The following is a 22138-nucleotide window of genomic DNA, read 5'->3' on the forward strand; positions in this document are numbered from 1 at the left end:
ACCTTTGATTCGATACCGAACCCGTGATTTAACCAAAATTCTACCAAGCAGTAGTCGGACAATGAGAAGAATTGACCGTATCAAAGGAAGAACCGATGACATGTTGATCATTAAGGGGGTCAATGTATTCCCTTCACAAATAGAAGAATTAATCTTTCAGTTTTCTGATTTCGAACCTGTCTTCCAATTACAGGAGGTTAAAGAAGGAGCTTTAAATAACCTTCACATTTTTGTTGAGTTAAAAGAGCATGGTGATCCAAATAAAGCTAAAGATTTACGGCAAAAAATTAAAGGAATGATTGGTATTAATAGCCAAATTTTTATTAAAAATAAAGGTAGCTTACCACGATCTCAGGGTAAGGCTGTTCGCATTAAATAGTGGTTACTAATATTAATTGGTTTAATTGAATTTATATTACAATAATGAATTAAAAGTTTTACGTTATTATTTAATAGCGGACTCTAATTGCCCTTCAATTTTCTCCTCTTTTTTATTTTTTAAATTTGAATTTTTTCCAAGATAGACAAGCAATTCTTCCTTTGATAAAGGAATGGAAGAAACAAGGATATACCATTGGTTTCACTTCAGGAAGTTTTGACCTCATCCATTATGGGCATCTTTCTTATTTAATGCAAGCGAAGAAAGTTTGTGATCGGTTGGTGGTAGCGGTCAATAGTGATAGCTCCGTAAGAAAATACAAAGGTTTGAGAAGACCAATCATACAAGAACAAAATCGACTGGAAATTGTAGCCAGCTTGGGAATGGTTGATGCTGCTTTTTTATTCATTGAAGAAAAAAATCAAGAAAACATCTTGACTATTCAACCGAATTTCTATGTTAAGGGTGGAGATTACAAAGGTAGTCAACTGAGCTCTGCAAAATACCTTAAGCAGTGGGGAGGAGAGGTTGTTATTATTAATTTTGAAAAAGGTTGCTCCACAACTAAGATCATTGAAAAGATTCTTGCCAAGTATCATGATACTCTTCCAGTATCCTTGCCTTTACCTGACACTCCTAAAAAGCCAACTATTTTTCTTGACCGAGATGGAGTCATCAATAAGGAAATAGAATACTTGCACGATCCAAGAGATCTTATTCTTTATCCCGATGTTGTTGGTGCTTTAAAAAGGCTAAAGGACGAGAGTTTTAGTTTGGTGATTGTCACCAATCAAGCGGGAATTGGTTTAGGCTATTTTAGCAAAGAAGATTTTTTCAAAGTTAATAAGAAGATGCTGTCAATTTTCAGTAAAAATCAAATCATCATTGATAAGGTTTACTACTGTCCACATTCACTTGGTCAGAAGTGTCAATGCCGTAAACCCGAAACCTTATTGATAGAAAGGGGAATTGCTGATGTAAATGTTGACATTGAAAAAAGTTTTTTCATAGGAGACAAGACTTCCGATATTTTAGCTGGCAGTAAGATGGGACTCAAAACAATTTTGATGAAAACAGGTCATGGAGGAGGAGATCAAGAATATGAAGTGTCACCCGATCATGTAGCGGATGATCTCAATCAAGCAGTTAATTGGATATTGACAAATAAATAATATGGGAAGAGTAAAAAAGTTCCATCTGAAATTCAGCGATCATGAAAATTTAAAGGGTAATCGAAAAAAAGAATCCAATTACTATCGCCGGCTCATCGCTTCCAAAAAAATAACCTACATTCATAGTTTAATTGAAAACATTGATCAACTTAGCATTGTAAGTTCCTTTGTCCATCCCGAAATTAAGTCCGGTTTAATTGATCGTTTTCTGGTGCTTGCTCACCACTTTAGTAAGGACGTCTTTATTGTTCTTACAAAAAGTGACTTGGTTGATAAAGAAGTGATTCAATATTATGAATCCATTTATAAAAATTACTATCGTGTTTTCGTAATTTCTAATAATGAAATTTCTAATAATGATAATGATGAAAAAAAAACCAAAGAAAAGAAAGGTGATTTTGAAAGAATAAAAAAAGTCTTTAAAAATTGCCATACAGCTATTATTGGACATTCGGGGGTAGGAAAAACTTCTCTGCTTAACAATATTGATGAGAATTTCAAAGGTAGATTTCAGGAAGTTTCAAGTTACACTCGTCGAGGTAGGCATACAACAACCCGAATAAAAAAACATGATTTTTATTTCGGAGGAGTGGTCTATGACATGCCGGGTCTTAAAGAAATTGATTACATTGACTTAGAAAAAAATGAATTAAAAAACTATTATCCCGAATTCAGAAATTTTGAAAATGGCTGTGCCTATAAAAACTGTCTCCACATTCACGAACCGAACTGTCAAGTAAAGCAGGCAGTTGAAAAAGAAGAGATTCATCCAATACGTTACCAAAATTATTTAAACATTTTGGGAGACCTTAGTCATTAGTATTTAGAATGGATGGTTGGAGAAAAAAAGTTTAGGAGTTAAAAGCCAAAATTTTTTCTTTGTTTTCTTTTTCTTTAAGTTTTTCGATTACCTCTTCAATATTGCCTTCCATGAAACTTTCAAGCCGGTAGAGGGTTAATTGAATTCGGTGATCACTGATTCGAGATTGGGGATAGTTGTAAGTTCTTATTTTTTCGGACCTTTCTCCAGTCCCAATTTGGCTCTTTCTCTGTTGGTCTTGGTTTTCTTTAAATTGTTTTTGTTGCTGTTCATATAATCTTGCTCTTAGAATCACCATGGCTTTATTTCTGTTTTTTGATTGTGATCTTTCGTCTTGGCAGGTTGCGACGACTTTGGTTGGAAGGTGAGTGATGCGAATGGCAGAGTCTGTCGTGTTAACATGTTGCCCTCCAGCGCCACTCGCACGATAGGTATCGATTTTTAAATCCTTTTCTAATATTTCAATATCTTTTTCCTCAGCTTCCGGAAGAACAGCTACGGTAACGGTAGAGGTGTGAATTCTTCCATTGGTTTCAGTCCGGGGAATTCTTTGAACCCGATGCACTCCAGTTTCATATTTGAGGCTTTCAAAAACACTTTTTCCAGTAATTGAGAAAATAATTTCTTTAAAGCCTTTAAGTCCACTTGAAGAACTGGATAGGGTTTCTAATTTCCATTTTTTTTTTTCGCAAAAAAAAGAATACATCCTAAAGAGGTCTGCAGAAAACAAACTTGCTTCTTCTCCACCAGTGCCAGCTCGAATTTCCATAACGACATTCCGATTGTCTTCAAGCGATCTAGGAAGCATGAGAATTTTTAGTTTTTCCCTTTGTTTATCAAGAGAAGCTTCTTCAGTAGTGAGTTCTTCTTTGATATAGGAAACCATGTCCTGATCTTTTTCTTCCTTAAGCATTTTCTTATAATCTGAAACCTTGGTCTCGGTTTTTTTAATCTCTTGCGAATGAGAATGAATTTCTTCTAATCGATTAAATTCATGAATGGTTTTTTTATAGTTGTGTGGATCCTTAATTAAATTGGGGTCGGAGAGTTTTTCTCTTAATAACTTGTAGTTAGCTTTAATGGCAACTAATTGCTTTTCAAACATGAATGGAAATTAAATTATGGGAATAAACTCAAGTTCTTTTTTAAAATTAACACTTTCGTTAATTTTCTTCTTAAGGAGATGGGGTTTCCCAATAAGATAGGCAGTAATTTTCCCTCCTTTAGACTCTAGACAAACCTTTTCGTAATTCTGTAAGATTGCTTTGGGAAGTTTAGAATAATATTCCTCTTTGAAATAAAGAGGCACCCCTTCCTTCCAAAGCATTTCGATGTCTTCCGTATTGGCGTTCACCACTTTTTTGTAAGGGTCAACCTCCTTGGATTTTTTTAAAATTAAGATATCAGCTAGTTTGCCTTCTTCAATTGTGCCCAGTTGTTGATCCAGTCTAAAAGCTTTTGCTGGATTGATTGTGATCATTTTAAAAAGCAACTTGGGAGAAATTTTACTTCCGTACAATTTTTGGTAGGTCTTTTGAGCGAATTGCAGTTCTGCAAAAAGGTTTACGCTTCCGGACATTGGTGAGTCGGTACCTAAGCAAACATTCACCCCTTGTTCAATGAAGTCTTTGATCTTGGCGGTTTGATTGAACATGTAATAGTTAGAGTTGGGACACCAAACCATGGATGCTTTCTGTTTAGCAATAAGTTTGATGTCCTCTAAAGAACAACTAACACAGTGAACCAATACCGAGTTTTTAAAAATTCCTTTCTTCCTGTGAAGGATTTCTGTACCTTGTTTAGATTCTTCATCAAAGCCCTCTTCCAAATGAGTGATAAAAGGAATGTTTTTCTTCTTAGCTCTTTCAATTTCAACCTTGTGATCATCTCCCCATTTTAATTCGTAAGAAGAAATTTCGTGAGCCAAGCAATATTCTTTAATAATTCTAACAAATGATCCACCTAAGAAGTCTTTATGAACAATGTGAGGAATGTGATCGCAGACGGTGGTGACTCCAGAAAGAATTTGGCGATAATAAGATATTTGGTAAATGTGTGCGTTTGTCAGCATGGATCGTTCTTGATAGAGGTCAGATGTTTTAAGATCATCGTCCCATGGTTTCCAGCTTAGATAGGGACCTCTTCCAACACGTGGCAGGTAAGTTCCCAACAAGTGATCATGGGCATTGAATAAACCTGGGTAGGCAATGCAATTCTTGAAGTCTAACGGGTTGTTAAGGGACTTACCCATTTTTTTAAAACTGATTTTCCCATTAACTAAATGTATTGTTTGGTTAGATGTCAATTTATCGGGATTACAAAGATCCACATGATTGAGCGAAAAAGAAATTTTTTTCGGAAAGGTTTGTTGCATTCCTTAAATTTTATTATAAAAAATCTTTTAATTGAGTATTTAACTCAGAATTCTTTATTTTAGAAAGAGCCCCTTTATTAATTTGTCTAATCCTTTCGCCTGATAACTTAAATTCTTTTTTAATTTCGTTAAATTTTTTTCGCGAATTATTGTTCAGTCCGTAATACATGGTGATAATTTTAAATTCTTGAGGAGTAAGGATTTTTTCAATTTTTTTTAGGTTCTCTTGGAGAGTTTTTTGAAAGAGATTTTTCTCTGGGAAGTTTTGGTCTTTTTGATTGTCGTTCAACTTACTGTCGACGTATTCTTGTTCAATATTTCCAATAGTTTTTTGGTAGATTTTTTTAGATAAATTACGAATTGCTTTATGCATTATTGATGTATCTACCCCAATTTGTTTTTCAAAAGGTTGGAAAGGGACCGGCGTTTCCCCTACTCTATTACTTCTTGAGATAGAAGTGAAATTTCGATTGTCGTAATAGAATTGACTGGAGATTCTACGAGTAATCTTTTCACGGTGCATGATGGCAGTAAGAATAGCATTCTTAACAACGAAACTCGCAAAGGTAGAAAACTTAATGTTTTTTTTATAGTCAAAGTGATCCACGGCTTTGATAAGTGCCAAATTACCTTCCTCAATCAGGTCGAATAATTGAATATAGCGATTTCGGTATTTCTTTGCAATTTGAACAACAATTAAATAACAACTTTCAACCAGACTATTTCGATAAACCTTAATTTTGTCTTCAATTTCTTTTTGTATTGTTTTGTTTTCAATTCTTTTAAATTTACTTTTTAATTGAGATATTTTTTTTGCGTAGTCTAATTGTTCATCTTTGTTAAGAATTTTCTTCCTACTGATTTCCTTTAGATAGATTTTTTCGCCGTAGCTGTGTTGAACCAAAATCTAATTTGTTTTCCTAAATAAATCTTTAAAATAGTTCACTATTGTATCATTAATAATAAACAATATCGGTACAATAAACAAAGCAGATAGAGTTCCAAAAAGCATTCCCCAAAGCATCCCCATAGTCATAGGAGAGACAATACTGTCTGTTTCTCCTATCACTTTATAAGCAATAGGGATGAATCCTATGACTGTGGTGATGGAAGTGATTAAAATAGGGCGAAACCTTGCTATTGCCCCTTGAATCACAGCTTGCTGAACAGACAAAGAGGGGACTGTTTCAGGATGACTTTCTTTGTTTTGGCTATTAATGAAGTCGATCATAATAATGGAAGAATTAATTACTACTCCACTGAAGCCGAGAATTCCAATCAAAGTAAGGAAGGTGATGTTCATATCTTGTAAGGCGAAAGCAAAAAAAATGCCAACGACTCCAAAGGGTATTGAAGAGATAACAAGGAATGGTTGGCTTAAGTTTTTAAATTGAATTACCAGGATTAAATAAATAAAAAACACAGATGCAAGAATAGCAAAACTAAATTTCGTTAAAGTGTCTTGACTCTCAATTGCTTCTCCAGAAAAAGTGATTTTCAAATCTGGATACTGCTCTTGCAAGGGAAAATATTCCTGGCTCAATTCTTCAATGATCAAACCCGAGTTCACTTTCTCGGTATCAAAACTGGCTGTAATGGTATTTTTAGTTCTTCCTTGTTCCTTGATTATTTCAGGTAAGCCAGTAGATTCTTCCAATTTCACTAATTCTTTGATGTGAACTAATTGCCTGAGAGGGTTGAGGAGGTAAATATCTTCTAATGGGTCTTCAATGTTTCTTGATGCTTCGTCAAGTTTAATAACCCACTCGAGATTGTCATTATCTTGATGAACCTCATTGACTTTAACTCCTTCATAAGAAAATCGAAGGGTGTTTGCAATACTAGAAGTAGTGATTCCCGAAAAGGAGATCTGTTCATTAGGAGTCACTTTAAATTCGGATTGGTTTTCTTCTAAGTCGGTGGAGATTCCCGAAAAGTAATTTCGGGTAGTCATGTGTTGCTTGACGAAATCAACGACTTTTTTTCGAGTTTGTGAGTTGTGTGAAAAAATATTCACCTCTATAGGCTTTCCAGCAGGTGGTCCACCAGAGTCAATATGAAAATCAATGGAGTTCAATTTAATGTTGGGGTCATGGGATATGGCTTGCTTAATAAAGTCTTGCACCTCTTGGGCAATAAGTTCTCTTTCAAGGAAAGGGGTAAGGGATAGGTAAATATTGAAATTATTTTCTGCATTGCCACCCACAATGGTTCTGTAAGCATGGACAATGTTTTCTGGCAATTGGTCGATGATCTTTTCTATTTTAGCGACCTGCTCACTCGTAAAATTAAGGTTTTTGTTTAATTGAGTGGATCCAGAAATGAAGATTTTACTTGCTTGATCATTTGAGAAAAGAAAGAAATTAATTTGTTGAATAGACCAAAAGGCTACTCCAGTAGCTAAGGCTAAAATCAAAAGGAAATAAATAAAAGGCCTTTTCAAAAACCTGATCAAAAGTTTCTGATAGAAGATGATAAGTTTTTGAATGAAGACATCTCCATAGGGTTGTTTGCTTGTTAATTTAGCGTGTGCAAGGTGACTTGGTAGAATAAACATGGATTCAAAAAAACTTGACAGCATCATGAAACTCACTGTGATGGGTATTTCAATGGCAAAATCACCTAACATCCCTGGAATAAAGAATATGGAAAGGAAAGCTCCAATATTAGTAATCAAAGCAAAGAGAAGGGGTTTAAAAATTTTCTTCACTCCCATGATGCTTGCCTCTTCGGATGAGTAGCCTTTTTCTTGGTAAGAGCAAACAAGTTCACCAATGACGGCTGGGTTGTCAACGATAATTCCAAGGGTGAGGATGATGCCGCAAAGTGAGACATTGTTAATGGTGATGTCGGTTAGCCACATGAGAGTTAAAGTCAGCAAAATTGTGACAGGAATTTCAAAAACTGCCCAAAACGCAATAGACTTTCTCAAGAAAATAAAAATAGTAATAAAAATAAGAACAAAACTCGTATAGCCATTATTAAGAGCGATGGAAAGGCGTTGTTCTGTTTCTGAAGCCCCGTTCTCTAAAATGACAACTTCTATATTAGGGTGATCTTTTGAAAATTTTTCGACTAATGGGATGATGTTTTCTGAAAAATCAAGAATATCACTTTGGGGTTTCTTAACCACATCCAATTTATACCCATTTTTACCATTATACTTAGTGATGAATTTTTGTTTTTCTAGAGCGTAGCGAACTTCTCCAATATCTTTAACTCTTAAAACGATTCCTTCTGTTTCATTAAGACCACTTGCACGAAGTGAAATATTAGCAATTTCTTCTGGATTTTGTGCTTCTGATAATGTGATGATATTTTTGATTTGGGTTTTGGATTCTAAATTACCAGCAGTTAGCCTTACTTGGCTTGACTTGATCATTTGATAAACTTCTTCAAAAGTGATTTTGAATTCCTTCATTTTTTTTTTATCAAGTAAAATGTGAAGTTGTTTTTTGGGAATGTCTTCATAAATTTGGGAAACGAGATCAGAGTTTAAGATAATATTTTTAAGCTCTAATGTTTTTTCTCTTAATTCAAATGCATCGATATTTTTAGAAACCAAACCCAGTAAAAGAGTGGGCATGTTATCAATTTTGATTTCAGAAGTTTTGGGTCGACTTAACATTTCTGATGGAAAGTCAGCAATGTCGCTGACCTCATCTCGTATCTTTCTTTTCACGTCTTCTGCTTCTGCTTCGGTATCAATTTCAATGAAGATAAAGGATCGGTCTGCAGATGAGGTGGAGGTATATTTTTTAATCCCTCCGATGGTTTCTAACCTTTCTTCTATTTTACTTGTTACTCTAGAGTTAATTTCAAATACGGAAAATCCTGGGACAATTGTTTCAATAGTCATTTGATTGAGGTCAACTCGGGGGTAGGCGAAACGTTTGAGATTGGTGATGGCAATAACCGCAACGGAAAATATCATTAAAATGAGTATCCATTTAATTAAAGTATTCTTAATGAGGAAAAGAATAATTTTTGACATATCTTCTTTATGAGTTTAGTTTTAGTGGAAGCTAATAGAGAACAACGGGAAAGTCCCATTTGATTCCATTTAAAAAGTCTCTACTTGAAAGTGTTTTCTTGTTAGATCGTTTGATTGCGGTAATTTCCAAACAACCGTCACTGAGACAAAGTATGAGTTTTCCTCCTTCCTTGTTAATGCTTCCGGGATTGATTGCTTTATTTTTTTTGATTTTTGATAACCCTTGTATCTCATATCTTATATTATTAACAAAAAAAAAAAGTCCTGGCCAAGGTTGGTAAGCAAGAAATTTAGCGTAAACTTCATCGGTTGTTTGATCTGTTTTAAGAAATCCTGCTTGTTTTTTTATTTTTTTACAATAAGTTGCTTTCTTATCTTCTTGAGGAGTGTAGGTTAAGTTGTCATCAAGTAATTTTTCAATAAAAATCGATAAAAGATCTCGGCTAGTTTCTTGACTTTTTTTGAAAACCTCTTGACTATTAAGACCTTTAATAGAGAAACTTTTTTGAAAAACAATGTCTCCTGCATCCAATTGATTATTAATTTTTTGAATCGTTACTCCACTTTTATTTTCTTGATGAAGGATGGCACTTTGTACTGGAGAGGCTCCTCGATACTTGGGGAGCAGGGAATAGTGTAGATTGAAACTTCCCAAAGGAGGAAGAGAAAAAAAACCTTGAGGAAGTATTTTCCCATATGATACAACAAAAATAAAGTCGCAGGAGAGATTTTTTAAAAAATGGATTTCCTCTTCGTCAATCTTATGGGGCTCCCTTAAATGGAGGTCGGGCAAAATGGGTTTTAACTCTTGATAATAACAAGCAATCTTACTTGATCGACTTTGCAGTCCCCTACCGTGTTTTTTGGGGGGAGTCGTCCAAAGAGCTTGAAGCGAGATTTCCGGGTGCTCCATCATCACAGATAAAATCTCCCTAGAGATAGCAGGTGAACCCATGAAGGCTAATTTAAGGGTTTTTGATTTTTGTACTGAGAGCACTATAGGTGTATCCTCCTCCTACTGAAATAAATAAGAAATTTAAATATTCGAGATTGGAATAATCTTTGGAATGGTTTTCTGTAAGGTGTAATTTTTCTTTTTTTTCTTTGAACTCTCTTAGAAAGCAATCCAAGGTCACAGGGATACTGGCACTGGAAAGATTTCCCAGTCTTTCAATTTGTTTGAGAATGACAGTGTTCGGAGTTTGGATTTTTTTTTCAAAACTCATTAAAATTCTCAGATTGGCTTGGTGGGGTACGATGTATTGAATATCTTCAAAACTTTGTTGACTGTTTTTTAATGTTTTAACAGCAATCCCGTGCATGGTGTTGACAGCATTTCTTTCTACCAGTGGTCCACTGTTAAAGAAAATATTTCCTGTTCTCTCCATGTAGACTTGTTCGCTGAAGGTAACCCCAGAAGCGAATCCCAAAACACCCTGTTGTTTGGATTTTTGAATAATGCAAGCTCCAGATCCATCACTAAAAATAATAGAGGATTTTGGATCATTAAAATCCATTTTGTCGCTTAAATTTTCTGAGGCAACAACTAATATCGTTTCAAAATGTTTGGATTCAACTTTTATTGCCGCATCTATTAAAGCATCTAAAAACCCGCTACAAGCCCCGTTCATGGTCACGGCTGAGGCTCGTTTCAAGTTGAGAAGACTTTTTAGTGTGGTTGCTGGAGAAGGCATGGTTCGACTGGAACTATAAGTTGAAAAAATAATTTGGTCGATGCTATCTGGATCAATACCAGCAGATGAAATAGCCTTTTTGGATGCCTCTGCGGCCATCAATTCAACAAAGATTTTTTTTTCCTTTCCTAAATCATGAATTTCGTCTTCTTCTGAAATGAATGGTCGGGAGATAATACCGCATACCTGTCTTACCCAAGTGTCGAAAATTTCCTCGTCACTAGAATAGGTGACATCGAAATTTTTTTTAAGAAGTGATTCTTTAGCTTTCTCTAATTCAAAATTTGAGATTTTTTGATAAAGCTCTTTATTGTCAATAATTTTTGAAGGGATAAATGAACCAACGCTAGTAATTTCAACATTCATAATGACAAAAAGTAATCATTATTATATCATATTTAGTTTTTGTAAAAATGAGGGGTGATGAAGCATTATTAATGTTTATCAGTTTAAAAAAAAATGGATTTAGTTGAATGATGGTTAAAAATCAATGAATCAAAAATCAATAATTATGCTACAATAGAAAGGTTAACAATCTTACTTTTATACTTACTTTTATAGAAAGAAGAGGATAGCACATGATACAACTCGAAGTTAGAAATGTCGTTAAGAATTTTAAAAAAACCAATGTATTAAAAAATATTTCTTTTGAAGTAGAAAAAGGAGAGTTCATTGTTCTTGTTGGTCCTTCAGGATGTGGCAAGTCGACTTTGCTCAGGATCATTGCTGGGTTAGAAGATTGTACTTCAGGCATGATCAAAATCGAAGACCAAGTTGTTAATGATATCGATCCGTCTGACAGAGGTATTTCCATGGTTTTTCAGTCCTACGCTCTCTACCCACATATGAATGTCATGGAAAACATGAGTTTTGGGTTAAAGATGACCAAAACCCCTAAAAGTGTGATTAAAAGAAAAGTTGAAGAAGCTGCAGAAATCTTAAAAATTCAAAATTTACTAAAAAGAAAGCCCAAGGAGCTTTCAGGAGGACAAAGGCAGAGGGTTGCTATTGGAAGAGCAATTGTTCGTGAACCCAAGATTTTTCTTTTTGATGAACCTCTTTCAAACTTGGATGCTGAATTACGGGTGCAGATGAGATTGGAAATTGCTAAATTGCATGAAAGTTTAAAAAGTACGATGATTTATGTGACCCATGATCAAGTCGAAGCGATGACCATGTCCGACCGAATTGTTGTTCTCAATAAAGGTGAAATCGAACAATTTGGCAAGCCTTTGGAACTGTATTCCAATCCCAAGAATTTGTTTGTGGCGGGATTCATCGGATCTCCTAAAATGAATTTTTTTAAAGTTTATGTCAGTAAAATTTCAGATAGAAATTTAGAGATCGCTTTCAAATCAGAAAAGTTAAAAATTAACTTGCCTATTAGCAAGAAAGATCAAACAAAAGCAAACCTTTCTAAAAATCAAGAATTGAATGTAGGTATCCGACCAGAGCACCTTCATTTAAAGAAGCATTCTCGCAATTCAATTCCCATGGAGTTAACCACGATGATTACCGAACGGCTTGGAAGTTTGTCCCACATTCATTGCAAGACAAAGACGAATGCTGATGTCGTCATCGAGCAAAGGGGTTACATCTCTCTTCCACCGAAGAAAAAAATCAAGACTTTTTTTGAGAAATCACATATCTATGTTTTCGATTTAGAAGGTAATCGAAAATTTTAATAAGTAAATTTGAACATATTGATTGTTGGATCAGGGGGAAGAGAGCATGCCCTGGCCTATATTGTTGAGAAATCTATCTCACGGTTTTCTAAGCGGGGGAAGGTCTTTGTCGCACCGGGTAATGGAGGAACGGATTTTCACTATGAAAATTTAGAAGTAAAAATAAAGCCCCCCTTCAATGAATTATTAGATACCATTAAAAAAAATAAAATTGATTTAGTTGTCGTTGGACCAGAAGATTATCTTTCATTAGGAATCACCGATCATCTCCAAAGTAATGGAGTCAAGGTCTTTGGGCCAAGTCAGAAAGCCGCACAGTTGGAAAGCTCCAAATCATTTGCAAAAGAAGTGATGCAAGAAGCAGGAGTGCCTACTGCGCCATTTCATACCTTCACTAATCATGCATCAGCAAAACAATTTCTTTTAGAAAGTGATCAAAATTGGGTTTTAAAAGCAGATGGTCTTTGTGCTGGTAAGGGAGTGATTATCCCTCAAAACAAGAATGAAGCAATTGCCTCTTTAGATCACTATTTTCTTGAAAAAAAATTTGGAAGTGCCGGAGAAAAAATTGTTATTGAACAATTAATGCAAGGACATGAAGCTTCTGTATTGGCTTTTACTGATGGAAAAACAGTTCGAACTTTACCAGTTTCACAAGATCACAAGAGAGTTTTTGATAATGACTATGGCCCAAACACTGGAGGGATGGGGGTTTATTCGCCCGTTCCTTTTTTTACTGGTTTCCACCAACAAATTGTAGAGGAGCAAATCATTATTCCAACACTAAAAGAAATGAGAAAACGAAACATGCCTTTTAAAGGGGTACTCTATGCAGGTTTGATGATTAATAATGAAGATATTCGAGTGGTGGAATTCAATGTCCGTTTGGGCGATCCCGAATGTCAATGTGTTTTGCCTTTGTTGGACGGTGACTTGGTAGAAATTTTAATCGCTTGTGTCGAAGAGAGACTTGATCAAGTGGATTTTAAAATACAAAAGAGACCCTCTTGCACGGTTGTCATGGCAAGTGGCGGTTATCCAGGTCAGTATGAGATTAATAAACCTATTAGTGGGCTGGATGCTGTTGATAAAGATTGCATGGTTTTTCATGCTGGAACAACCTACAAAAACGGAAAATTTTATACTAATGGAGGAAGAGTCCTATCCGTCACTGCTTTAGCTAAGAATGGCCAATCTTTTCTTAAAACTATAGAAAACTGCTATCAAGAGGTGGAGAAAATTCAATTTGAAAATGCTCACTACCGAAGAGATATAGGTCAAAAATCTCAAGGTTTATTTGATTCTATCTAGATCTACCTATAGTTATTAAAAAACTATAGAATAGCCATAAAATAAAATATCATTCTTTTTTTATTAAAAATAATTTGAAAACTTGAATTTTTTTTTAAAGGCAAAAAAATTCAAGAATAAAAACCCAAAAACGGATAATTATTAAGACAATCTTTTAAATGGCAGAGTTGGTCCGTACATTTTTCAATTCTTTTTCGAGTGGGAATAAGTATCTTAGTAGAAGTATTTATATTTTTTTAATTCTCATTTCACAGTTTTTATTCCTTATTTTAATTAGTTATACAGGTCAAGAAAATCACATTTTAGGGAAATGGGGGTATACCATTTCAAACACTTTGATGAAGGATTTTATAGGAATCACGGCTTTTGTTTTTCCTATAGGAATGTTTTATTTGGGTTTTTCACTTTTGAAAAAAACTCATAACATTAGTGAAATCATTCGGCATCTTACCTGGTTTGGAGCAGCATTTTTTTCTCTCAATTTGCTTTTACTCAATAGTTCTATCATCAATACTCCATGGGCAGGTCTTTTCCCAAGGTTTTTCCATGCCATTATCGTACATGGTTTTTCTCAGGAATTTGGGTTTAATTTTTTCGCATTTTTTTTTGAATTAGGATTTTTTATCCTTTTCACGGGGTTATTGATTAGAAGTTATCACGGGCTGGCATTTTATGAAATAATTAAAACTCTTAAAAGTCTCTTGACTAAAGGATTAACCTACACGAGGGGTTTTAAAAAGAAATGGGCTAATTTCTTTAAGATGGATGTTAGTTCCGACTCTAAAGTTTCGTTCATAAAAAGGGTCAAAGAGAAATTCATCGTTTTTTTCGATAATTATTTCAATCACTTAGTCGAGAAAGTTAATGAAGAAAATTTAGGTGACTATTTAAGTAAAGACCATCCTAAGGATTTCGTAGTTGCCACGGTTACTGGTCATCAAGCAAATTCGAATGAGAATAAACAAGGAAATAATGTACATTCTCATTTCCAACAAGATGCATCTGATGAATCTAGCTTACAAGTAGATGATTCTCAAGAACCTCAATCGATCAAAGAGGAAATGGAATTTGATTTAAAAAACAAAGAAATCATTGATTTGAGTTTACAAAATTTCTTTAAAAGTATTAATGAGGGTTTGGGGATTAGTGGTGAGGTAGACGAATCGAAAGCATCATTAGATGAGTTAGGTCATACAGATAAAGATAAAAAAGAAGAAAAAGAAAATGCTTCACTAAATAAACAGCCTCACTATGAACTGGCTGACGAAACTCTGGCGGGAGAAGGAGATCTTCAAACAGAGTTAGAAAAGTCAGGGCTAAGTGTAATCAATTTGGTTACCGACATTTCAAAGGAAAAATGTTTGGCGGATTCCAAACTCTTAGTTTTCTCTAACAATCCCCAAAAGTCTAAAAATTTAGAAGAAGAAATACAACAAACATGTAAAAAGCTTGAAAACACCATTCAAGAATTTGGCATTCAAACACAGGTGGTTAATGTCTCCCAAGGTCCAGTGATTACACAATACGAGCTGACCATTGAACCTGGTGTTCACATTAATAAAATTGTTTCTTTAGCGGATAACATTGCGTTGGCACTTGCTGCCGAATCTGTAAGAATTGTTGCTCCTATACCAGGCAAGCCGGTAATTGGAATTGAAATTCCAAATAAAATAAGAGAAATGGTCACTCTAAGGGATATTGTGGAAAGGGATGTTTTTAAAACTAAGAAAAATGCCCTACCCATTGCATTAGGGTCTTCAATTTCTGGTAATCCGATTATTTCAGATTTATCAATCACACCTCATTTGTTGGTAGCAGGTGCAACGGGAAGTGGAAAATCGGTATGTGTGAACTCGATCATTTGTTCTCTACTTTTAAGGTGCACACCGCATCAAGTACGTTTTTTAATGATCGACCCTAAGATGGTGGAGCTCAATATTTATAATGGTATTCCTCACCTATTGGCTCCCGTCATTACCGATCCTCCCAAGGCTTCCGCTGCTTTAAAATGGGCAATTGCTGAAATGGAAGCACGTTACCGACTTTTAGAAAAACATGGTGTGAGGAATATAGCTTCTTACAATGAAATAGCCGAAAAAGCCGAAAAAAAAAATGATTCAAAACTAGGTATCCTTCCCTACATTGTTATTATTATTGATGAATTCGCTGATTTGATGATGGTTGCAAGAAAAGAAATTGAAGATTCCGTTTCAAGATTAGCAGCAATGAGTCGAGCAATTGGCATTCACCTCTTGCTTGCTACCCAAAGACCCAGTGTCGATGTGATTACGGGAGTTATTAAGGCTAATTTCCCTTCAAGAATCGCCTTTCAGGTTTCTTCGAAAATTGATTCTCGAACCATCATTGATTGCATGGGAGCAGAAAAATTACTTGGTAAAGGTGACATGCTTTTCCAAAACGTCGCATCCAATGGACCTAAAAGAATCCAAGGAACTTTCCTAAGTGATCAAGAAGTAAGAGAAATTGTATCGGATCTAAGGAATAAAGGAGAGGAAGAATACATTCTTGATTTTAAAGATGGCTCCAAATCATTGAACAATTTTTCCCAGGATCATGGAGATGAAATCTTTGAAAAAGCAATTGAAATTGCCATGAAGGAAGGGAAGGTATCAACTTCTTTTCTACAAAGGAGACTTAGAATAGGTTATAATAGAGCTGCAAGGATTGTAGAAATTATGGAAGAAAAAGGAATTGTAGGAGCATCTGATGGTGTTAAGCCTCGAGAGGTTTTGGTTTCAAATTTCTAAATTTTTTTGCGGGCTTTCTTTTTTAACGAAAAAGCTATGGATCATTCTTTTAGCTTTGCTATCATTTCTATGTTCTCAGGACTTTAAAGAAATTAATCTTGAAGAGATTGGTGGATTTATCCAAAAAGTACAAGATCATCGTGACACCTATACAAATATTCAATTAGATTTTCGAGAGTATTCAAGAGGACGTTTAGTCATCGGGAAACTCTATTTCCAAAAACCTAATCAACTAAGAATAACTTACTATCAAGGAAGCCAACCAGCAACGGAGATTTATCTTGGTGAATCTCAATTAATCATTTACTTTATAAACAAATCAATTGTTTACCAACAAGAAAATTTCAATCGAATACCTAATGTCGCTAATTTAAGATTAGGTTCATTGGATTACTTATTAGAAAAATACAATGTCAATTTTAAAGAAAAAGATCCTGTATCGGCTTTTCAAAACAATGATTTCTTAAAATTTAATTTACCCAAAAACCCTGAACAACTTGCCTTTCACATGGTTCTCACTCCAAAGGATGTGACAAGTGGATTGGATGACATGGAGTTATGGTTTTTGGCTGAAGAAGATAAGGGTTTCATAGGGGAGGAACGCTATTATCCCACCCATATCGTTCGAAGTTTTTCAAAAAGTATTACTGGATTGAAAAGTGAAATTTACTTTTTTAATATCAAATTGGATAAACAATTTCCAACAAAAACATTTGAATTCGTTATCCCAAGACATGTTAGGATTGTCAGGAATTTCTTCTCACCGTTAGAGAATGACATTTTAGAAGAGGATTTGGGAATTGAGGTAAATGAGTAATTAAAAAGAAAGACCCAAGAATGGAAGAACCTCCAAATGATCATCAAGTAGATGCTCTTATCGATTTTGGTCAAAAAATCAAAGAGCATCGTCTAAGTAAAAATCTCAGCTACGAAGAACTCCAACAAAAAACTAAGGTTTCTTATAATTTTATTAGATTTCTTGAGGAAGAAAAATGGGATCAGTTACCAGCCTTTGCCTATTCTTATGGTTTGTTGGAAAATCTTTTGGAAGCGATGAGGTTGAGAGAAGAGGAAAAAAAAAAAATATTGATGGCTTTTAAAGAAATCAATCAAAATCCAAAGTCAACTATTGAGATTAAATTTCTAGAAGGCGATCAACAAGAAGAGAAAAAGGTTGATCCCAATGAAAAGAGTTTAAAAACGCATAGTGTTTGGCTTTTATTTTTTCTATTGATCCTTATTTTTTTATTGTTCTTTTATTTCAGTAGAGAAAAGAACGATAGCTTATTAAAAAGTTCTTCTTTGGAAGAAGAAACTGTTAAAAAAACCTATTACCTGTATAATAAATTCAATACTTTTGATTTAATTCCTAAGGATGAGGTGAGAGTTTTTTATAAAAATCAAACTTTGAGCTTTACTTTAAAAGAAATCCTCTCTTTAGACAGTGAACATATAGCGGTTTTAGATTTTAACAATCAAAAGATTATGAAAGTGAAACTTTTTGAAGAGGTAAGGTTGGATTTGGATGATGACCAGGCAAATGATTTGATCATTAAATTCCAAAAAACTATTGGAGAGGTTTCGATTATTTATTTTGCTATGATCAATGAAAATGTTGAAGATGTCAACTTTGAAATCATTTGGAATAGTCAGGAGAAAATTGAGATTGGACGAAAAGAATACACCTTAATAAAAAACCAAAGAAAAAGTCCAATCCAAATTTTTATTAAAGCTACCACTCTTCCTGTTTATCTTTCCTATAATATTGACGGTCAACGGCAAAACTCTATTAACTTGCAACCAGGCAACTCAGTAACTCTCATAGGACAGGATCATTTTGAAATTCAAATCGGTAATTTCCGTTCCGTCACATTGGTTGTTAACTATGTCCCGATTATATTTAAATTAGAAAATGAAAACCAATTCGGAATTACGAAACTAGTTAAGTGGCTTCCCAGTTTCAGAAATGAAACCATGTTTGATCTTGTAGTGAGGGATTTGGTTGAATGACAAACAATAAGGTTTTTACCATTCCTAATTTCATTACCTTATTTAGGTTTGTTGTACTTATTCTTCTTATTTGGGTATGGTTTGGAGTTTCTTTTAAAGATGAAATTGCAAGGCTCCTTCTTATAGTTTCCTTATTTATAATTGGTTCGGTCAGTGATCTTATTGATGGTTATTGGGCAAGAAAATATAAGGAGAAAAGCAAGGTAGGAGCTTTCTTAGATCCTCTTGTAGACAAGGTTTTTACACTTTCAATTTTTGTAGCCTATTTGTGGGTTGACTATATTGAAGTTTGGTGGGGGTTTGTTGCCCTGATTTTTTTGCGTGAAATCTATGTCACCCTTATTAGGGTTTATGCAACTATTCAAAATAAAGTCTTAATTACAGAAAAACACGGAAAAACCAAAATGTTGACCCAGGTTATTTGCCAATCGGTTATTTGGTTTTTCTTCCTTCAATATGCAATTACTTTTGAAATCCGTTTATTCAAAGACTACCTTATTGCTAATAACTTTCAATTAGACTTGTTAAATCTTAACTTTGAGGTATTTTCAAATTTTTATACGAATGTTTACGGTTTAGACAGTTTTTGGATTCAGTTTCTCTATTATGCTCCTAATTGCTTGGTGGGTTATACAGCTTTTTTCACCGTGTACTCAGGTATTAAATATATTATCAGCAATCAGAAAACTCAAGAAGCCTAATACCTTTGATCCATTACTTTTAAAATCAATTTAAAAATAAGATCCAATGATTGATTCACTCTTAGAATATGTTATAATATAACTTAGGGGGCGTAGCTCAGTTGGGAGAGCACTAGCTTTGCACGCTAGGGGTCGTGAGTTCAATCCTCATCGCCTCCATTTTATTTTAATAGCGAGGTATGAAAATGAAAAATAAAATTTTAGTCGTAATATTGATAACATTACTTTGTTTCAATTTTGTGTTAGGTGTTTCATATAATGTGGACAAGGCTCATTCGTCTGTTGGATTTGAAGTAACCCACCTATTGGTGAGTGAAGTGGATGGAGTTTTTGAAGATTATAAAATCGAACTGGATATGGTTAAAAATAATATTCGAAAATTCAATATTACTATCCAGGCAGATTCTATTGATACAAGGAATTCCAAGAGAGATGATCATTTGCGATCCAAGGATTTTTTTGAAGCAAAAAAATATGGAACAATTACATTTAAAAGTGTCGGTTATAAAAGAATTAATAAAAATCAAGGAATGATTCCTGGTGACCTGATTATGAAAGATGTTAAGAAAAGGGTTATCTTAAATGTAAAAATAAGTGATCCAGTCTCTTTTAAAGGTAAAAAGGTCCATGCGGTCAAAATTGATTCTAAAATCAAGCGCAAGGATTTTAAAGTAGGGGCTAACTTTCCTAATGCTGTGGTGGATGATCTTGTTAATATCAACGCTAGCTTAGAAATTTCCAAGAAATAATTCTTTTCAAAGAACAGCTCAAAGGGTTCCTCTTCATAATAATTTGTGGGAACCCTTATATATTTTAATCATTTCTTCTAAAGATTTGGTTCATTATTGATTTAATTTATAGCCCCAAAAACCCCAAGCCAATATTATGATTGACATGGGCAGAAGGTAGTAGCTAAATAAATAGAGCTTTTCACTTTTAACCATTTTCAACAATAGATGAATGGAGAAATACCCTACAATAAAACTAATTCCAAAAGCTGTGATGTAGCTTCCACCGTGTTCTATCAATAGATTTTCTTTTCCTAATTTAATAAGTTCTACAAACTCCAAAATGAACGCTCCTGATATTGCTGGTATAGAAACTAAAAATGAGTACTTCATTGCATCTTGATGTTTCATTCCTAAAAACATAGCGGAAACAATCGTAGCTCCTGATCGGGATATGCCTGGCAACACGGCGAATCCTTGTATTATCCCTATTACGACAGCAATCAATAAACTGATGTTCAGTACTTCAATAGATAAGGATTTCTTGAAATTGTATTTGCTCCAATATAGAATGGAAGCATTGATTAAAAATAAAATCCCCAATGCTATGTAATTTTGATAGAAATTTAAAATAAGCTCTTTAAGTTCCAATCCAATTAAAGCAGTAAACAATGAGCTGACAAAAACCATAGCAAAAAATTTTGAAAAAATCATTGACTTGATGGATTTTTTGGAAAATGAATTGGGGGAATTTAAAAAGGAAATGATCTCCTTAAAAAAGTTGCCAGTAAGATAAATAATGTCTTTTTTATAAAAAAAAATAGTGGCAAGTAAAGTTGCTAAATGAATAGTGATGTTAAAAAAAAGAATTTGATCTTGATCGAACTCGTATAAAGATTCGATAAGGGTGAGATGACCTGAGCTGGAGATTGGAAGAAATTCGGTTAGCCCTTGTAAAAAGGAGAGGCTGATGATTTCTAAATAATTCAATTAATTCCTAACAATGGTATCTTGTTTCTCTGGTCCAGTAGAGATGATTGAAATACGAAGACCTAAATATTCTTCAAAATAATTAATGAATTTCTGTGCATTGGGATGAAGCTCATCAAAAGTTTGAACTTGATAAACTTGATCTTCCCATCCTTCAAATTCGATATAGACAGGTTCTGCTTTTTTTAATTTTTGGTTGGATGGAGGAAACATATCGGTTTTGAAACCATCCACTATGTAGTGAGTGCAAAACTTGATTTTTTTATAGCCAGTAAAAACATCCAATTTGGTGATCACCAAATCAGTAACACCGTTAATCATGAGAGAATACTTGGCTTGAACTCCATCAAACCATCCACAAGATCTCTGTCTACCAGTGGTTGCTCCAAATTCTTTGCCTTTATCACGTAGTTGGATGTTTTCTTCGTTGCTAAGAATGGTGGGAAGTGATCCTTTTCCAACTCGAGTTACATAAGCTTTGAAAACACCATATATTTTTTGAAAGTGATTAACAGCAATTCCCGTACCAGTAGCAGCTCCTCCAGAGGTGGGAGAAGAAGAGGTAACAAAGGGATAAGTTCCGAAATCAATGTCAAGCCCTGCTCCTTGTGCACCTTCTAATAGAATATTTTTTTGAGAGATCGCATGGTTAAGGTAATAGGTAGTATCAATTACATAGGGTTGGATGATTTTAAAGTCTTTTAAAGTTTTTTCCAAAATTTCTTCAGCGGTCACCAAGTAATCATGTTGATAATAATTTTTCAATAAATTCTTTTGCTCGTCTAAACAAGATTTTATTTTATTTAAAACTTCTCCTTCATCAAATAAATCTCCGACTCGAATTCCTTTTCGGTCATATTTATCGGTATAGGCAGGTCCAATGCCTTTACAGGTTGTTCCAACTTTGTTTTCTTTTTGCTCTTTGACTTTATCAATTTCAAGGTGATAGTCCATGACCAAGAAAGCTTTATCACTTATAAAAAGGCGTCCCTCAAACGATATTCCCTCTTTTTCTAATGTTTGGATTTCTTTAACTAATTGGGGGAGATAGATGACCATCCCATGAGATAGGACAGCAGTTGTTTGAGGATGAAGCACGCTCGAAGGAAGTAGGTGAAAGACGTATTTCACTCCATTTTTGAAAACGGTATGTCCCGCATTGCTACCCCCTTGGAAGCGACATACAATATGGTACTTGTTAGAGAGAAAGTCAATGATCTTGGCTTTGCCTTCATCACCCCACTGCCCCCCTACAAGGATATCACATTTCATGGTTGATTGGTTTGCAGATGAAGCACGTAAGTAGCAATGACATGAATTTCGCTATCCGATAGATTGGGGTAAGCTGGCATGGTACTCTTTGGATTGCCAATAACTCCCTTTTTAATGGTGGTTTTGATAGTGTTTAAGTCGCTTCCTTGTCTATAGCTACTTAGATCGCTGAAGTCACGGGGCTTAAAATTATCTTCCATTCTTGCTGCGCGGTAGCCATCACCCTTCCCATAAGTCCCG

General features: G+C 34.5%; 6 protein-coding genes and 1 non-coding gene across 7 annotated transcripts; 2 read left to right on the plus strand and 5 right to left on the minus strand.

Annotated features, from left to right (window-relative positions):
* Positions 1–2402: 2402 nt before the first annotated feature.
* Positions 2403–3476, minus strand: LOC132564667 (peptide chain release factor 1-like). Its single transcript, XM_060229305.1, has one exon. The coding sequence runs from the start codon at positions 3474–3476 to the stop codon at positions 2403–2405; it is 1074 nt and encodes a 357-aa protein (XP_060085288.1).
* A 9-nt stretch (positions 3477–3485) lies between these two features.
* On the minus strand, positions 3486–4622 carry LOC132564668 (5-methylthioadenosine/S-adenosylhomocysteine deaminase-like). The gene has a single exon (XM_060229306.1). The coding sequence runs from the start codon at positions 4620–4622 to the stop codon at positions 3486–3488; it is 1137 nt and encodes a 378-aa protein (XP_060085289.1).
* A 1030-nt stretch (positions 4623–5652) lies between these two features.
* LOC132564669 (swarming motility protein SwrC-like) lies at positions 5653–8604 on the minus strand. The gene has a single exon (XM_060229307.1). It carries the CDS (start codon positions 8602–8604, stop codon positions 5653–5655), a length of 2952 nt encoding a protein of 983 aa, XP_060085290.1.
* A 1100-nt stretch (positions 8605–9704) lies between these two features.
* LOC132564670 (beta-ketoacyl-[acyl-carrier-protein] synthase III 1-like) lies at positions 9705–10799 on the minus strand. The gene has a single exon (XM_060229308.1). It carries the CDS (start codon positions 10797–10799, stop codon positions 9705–9707), a length of 1095 nt encoding a protein of 364 aa, XP_060085291.1.
* A 2788-nt stretch (positions 10800–13587) lies between these two features.
* LOC132564671 (DNA translocase FtsK-like) lies at positions 13588–16197 on the plus strand. Its single transcript, XM_060229309.1, has 2 exons — positions 13588–13595; positions 14553–16197. The coding sequence occupies exons 1-2, from the start codon at positions 13588–13590 to the stop codon at positions 16195–16197; spliced, it is 1653 nt and encodes a 550-aa protein (XP_060085292.1).
* Positions 16198–18994: 2797 nt separating this feature from the next.
* On the plus strand, positions 18995–19067 carry Trnaa-ugc (transfer RNA alanine (anticodon UGC)). Its single transcript has one exon. It is a non-coding gene; the product is annotated as a tRNA-Ala (tRNA).
* A 1559-nt stretch (positions 19068–20626) lies between these two features.
* LOC132564672 (adenylosuccinate synthetase-like) lies at positions 20627–21898 on the minus strand. The gene has a single exon (XM_060229310.1). It carries the CDS (start codon positions 21896–21898, stop codon positions 20627–20629), a length of 1272 nt encoding a protein of 423 aa, XP_060085293.1.
* Positions 21899–22138: the final 240 nt, after the last annotated feature.

The sequence above is a fragment of the Ylistrum balloti genome, unplaced genomic scaffold, assembly GCF_031769215.1.
Source record: "Ylistrum balloti isolate Yb309-2 unplaced genomic scaffold, AGI_CSIRO_Ybal_v1 Utg372492, whole genome shotgun sequence".
NCBI lineage: Eukaryota > Metazoa > Mollusca > Bivalvia > Pectinida > Pectinidae > Ylistrum > Ylistrum balloti.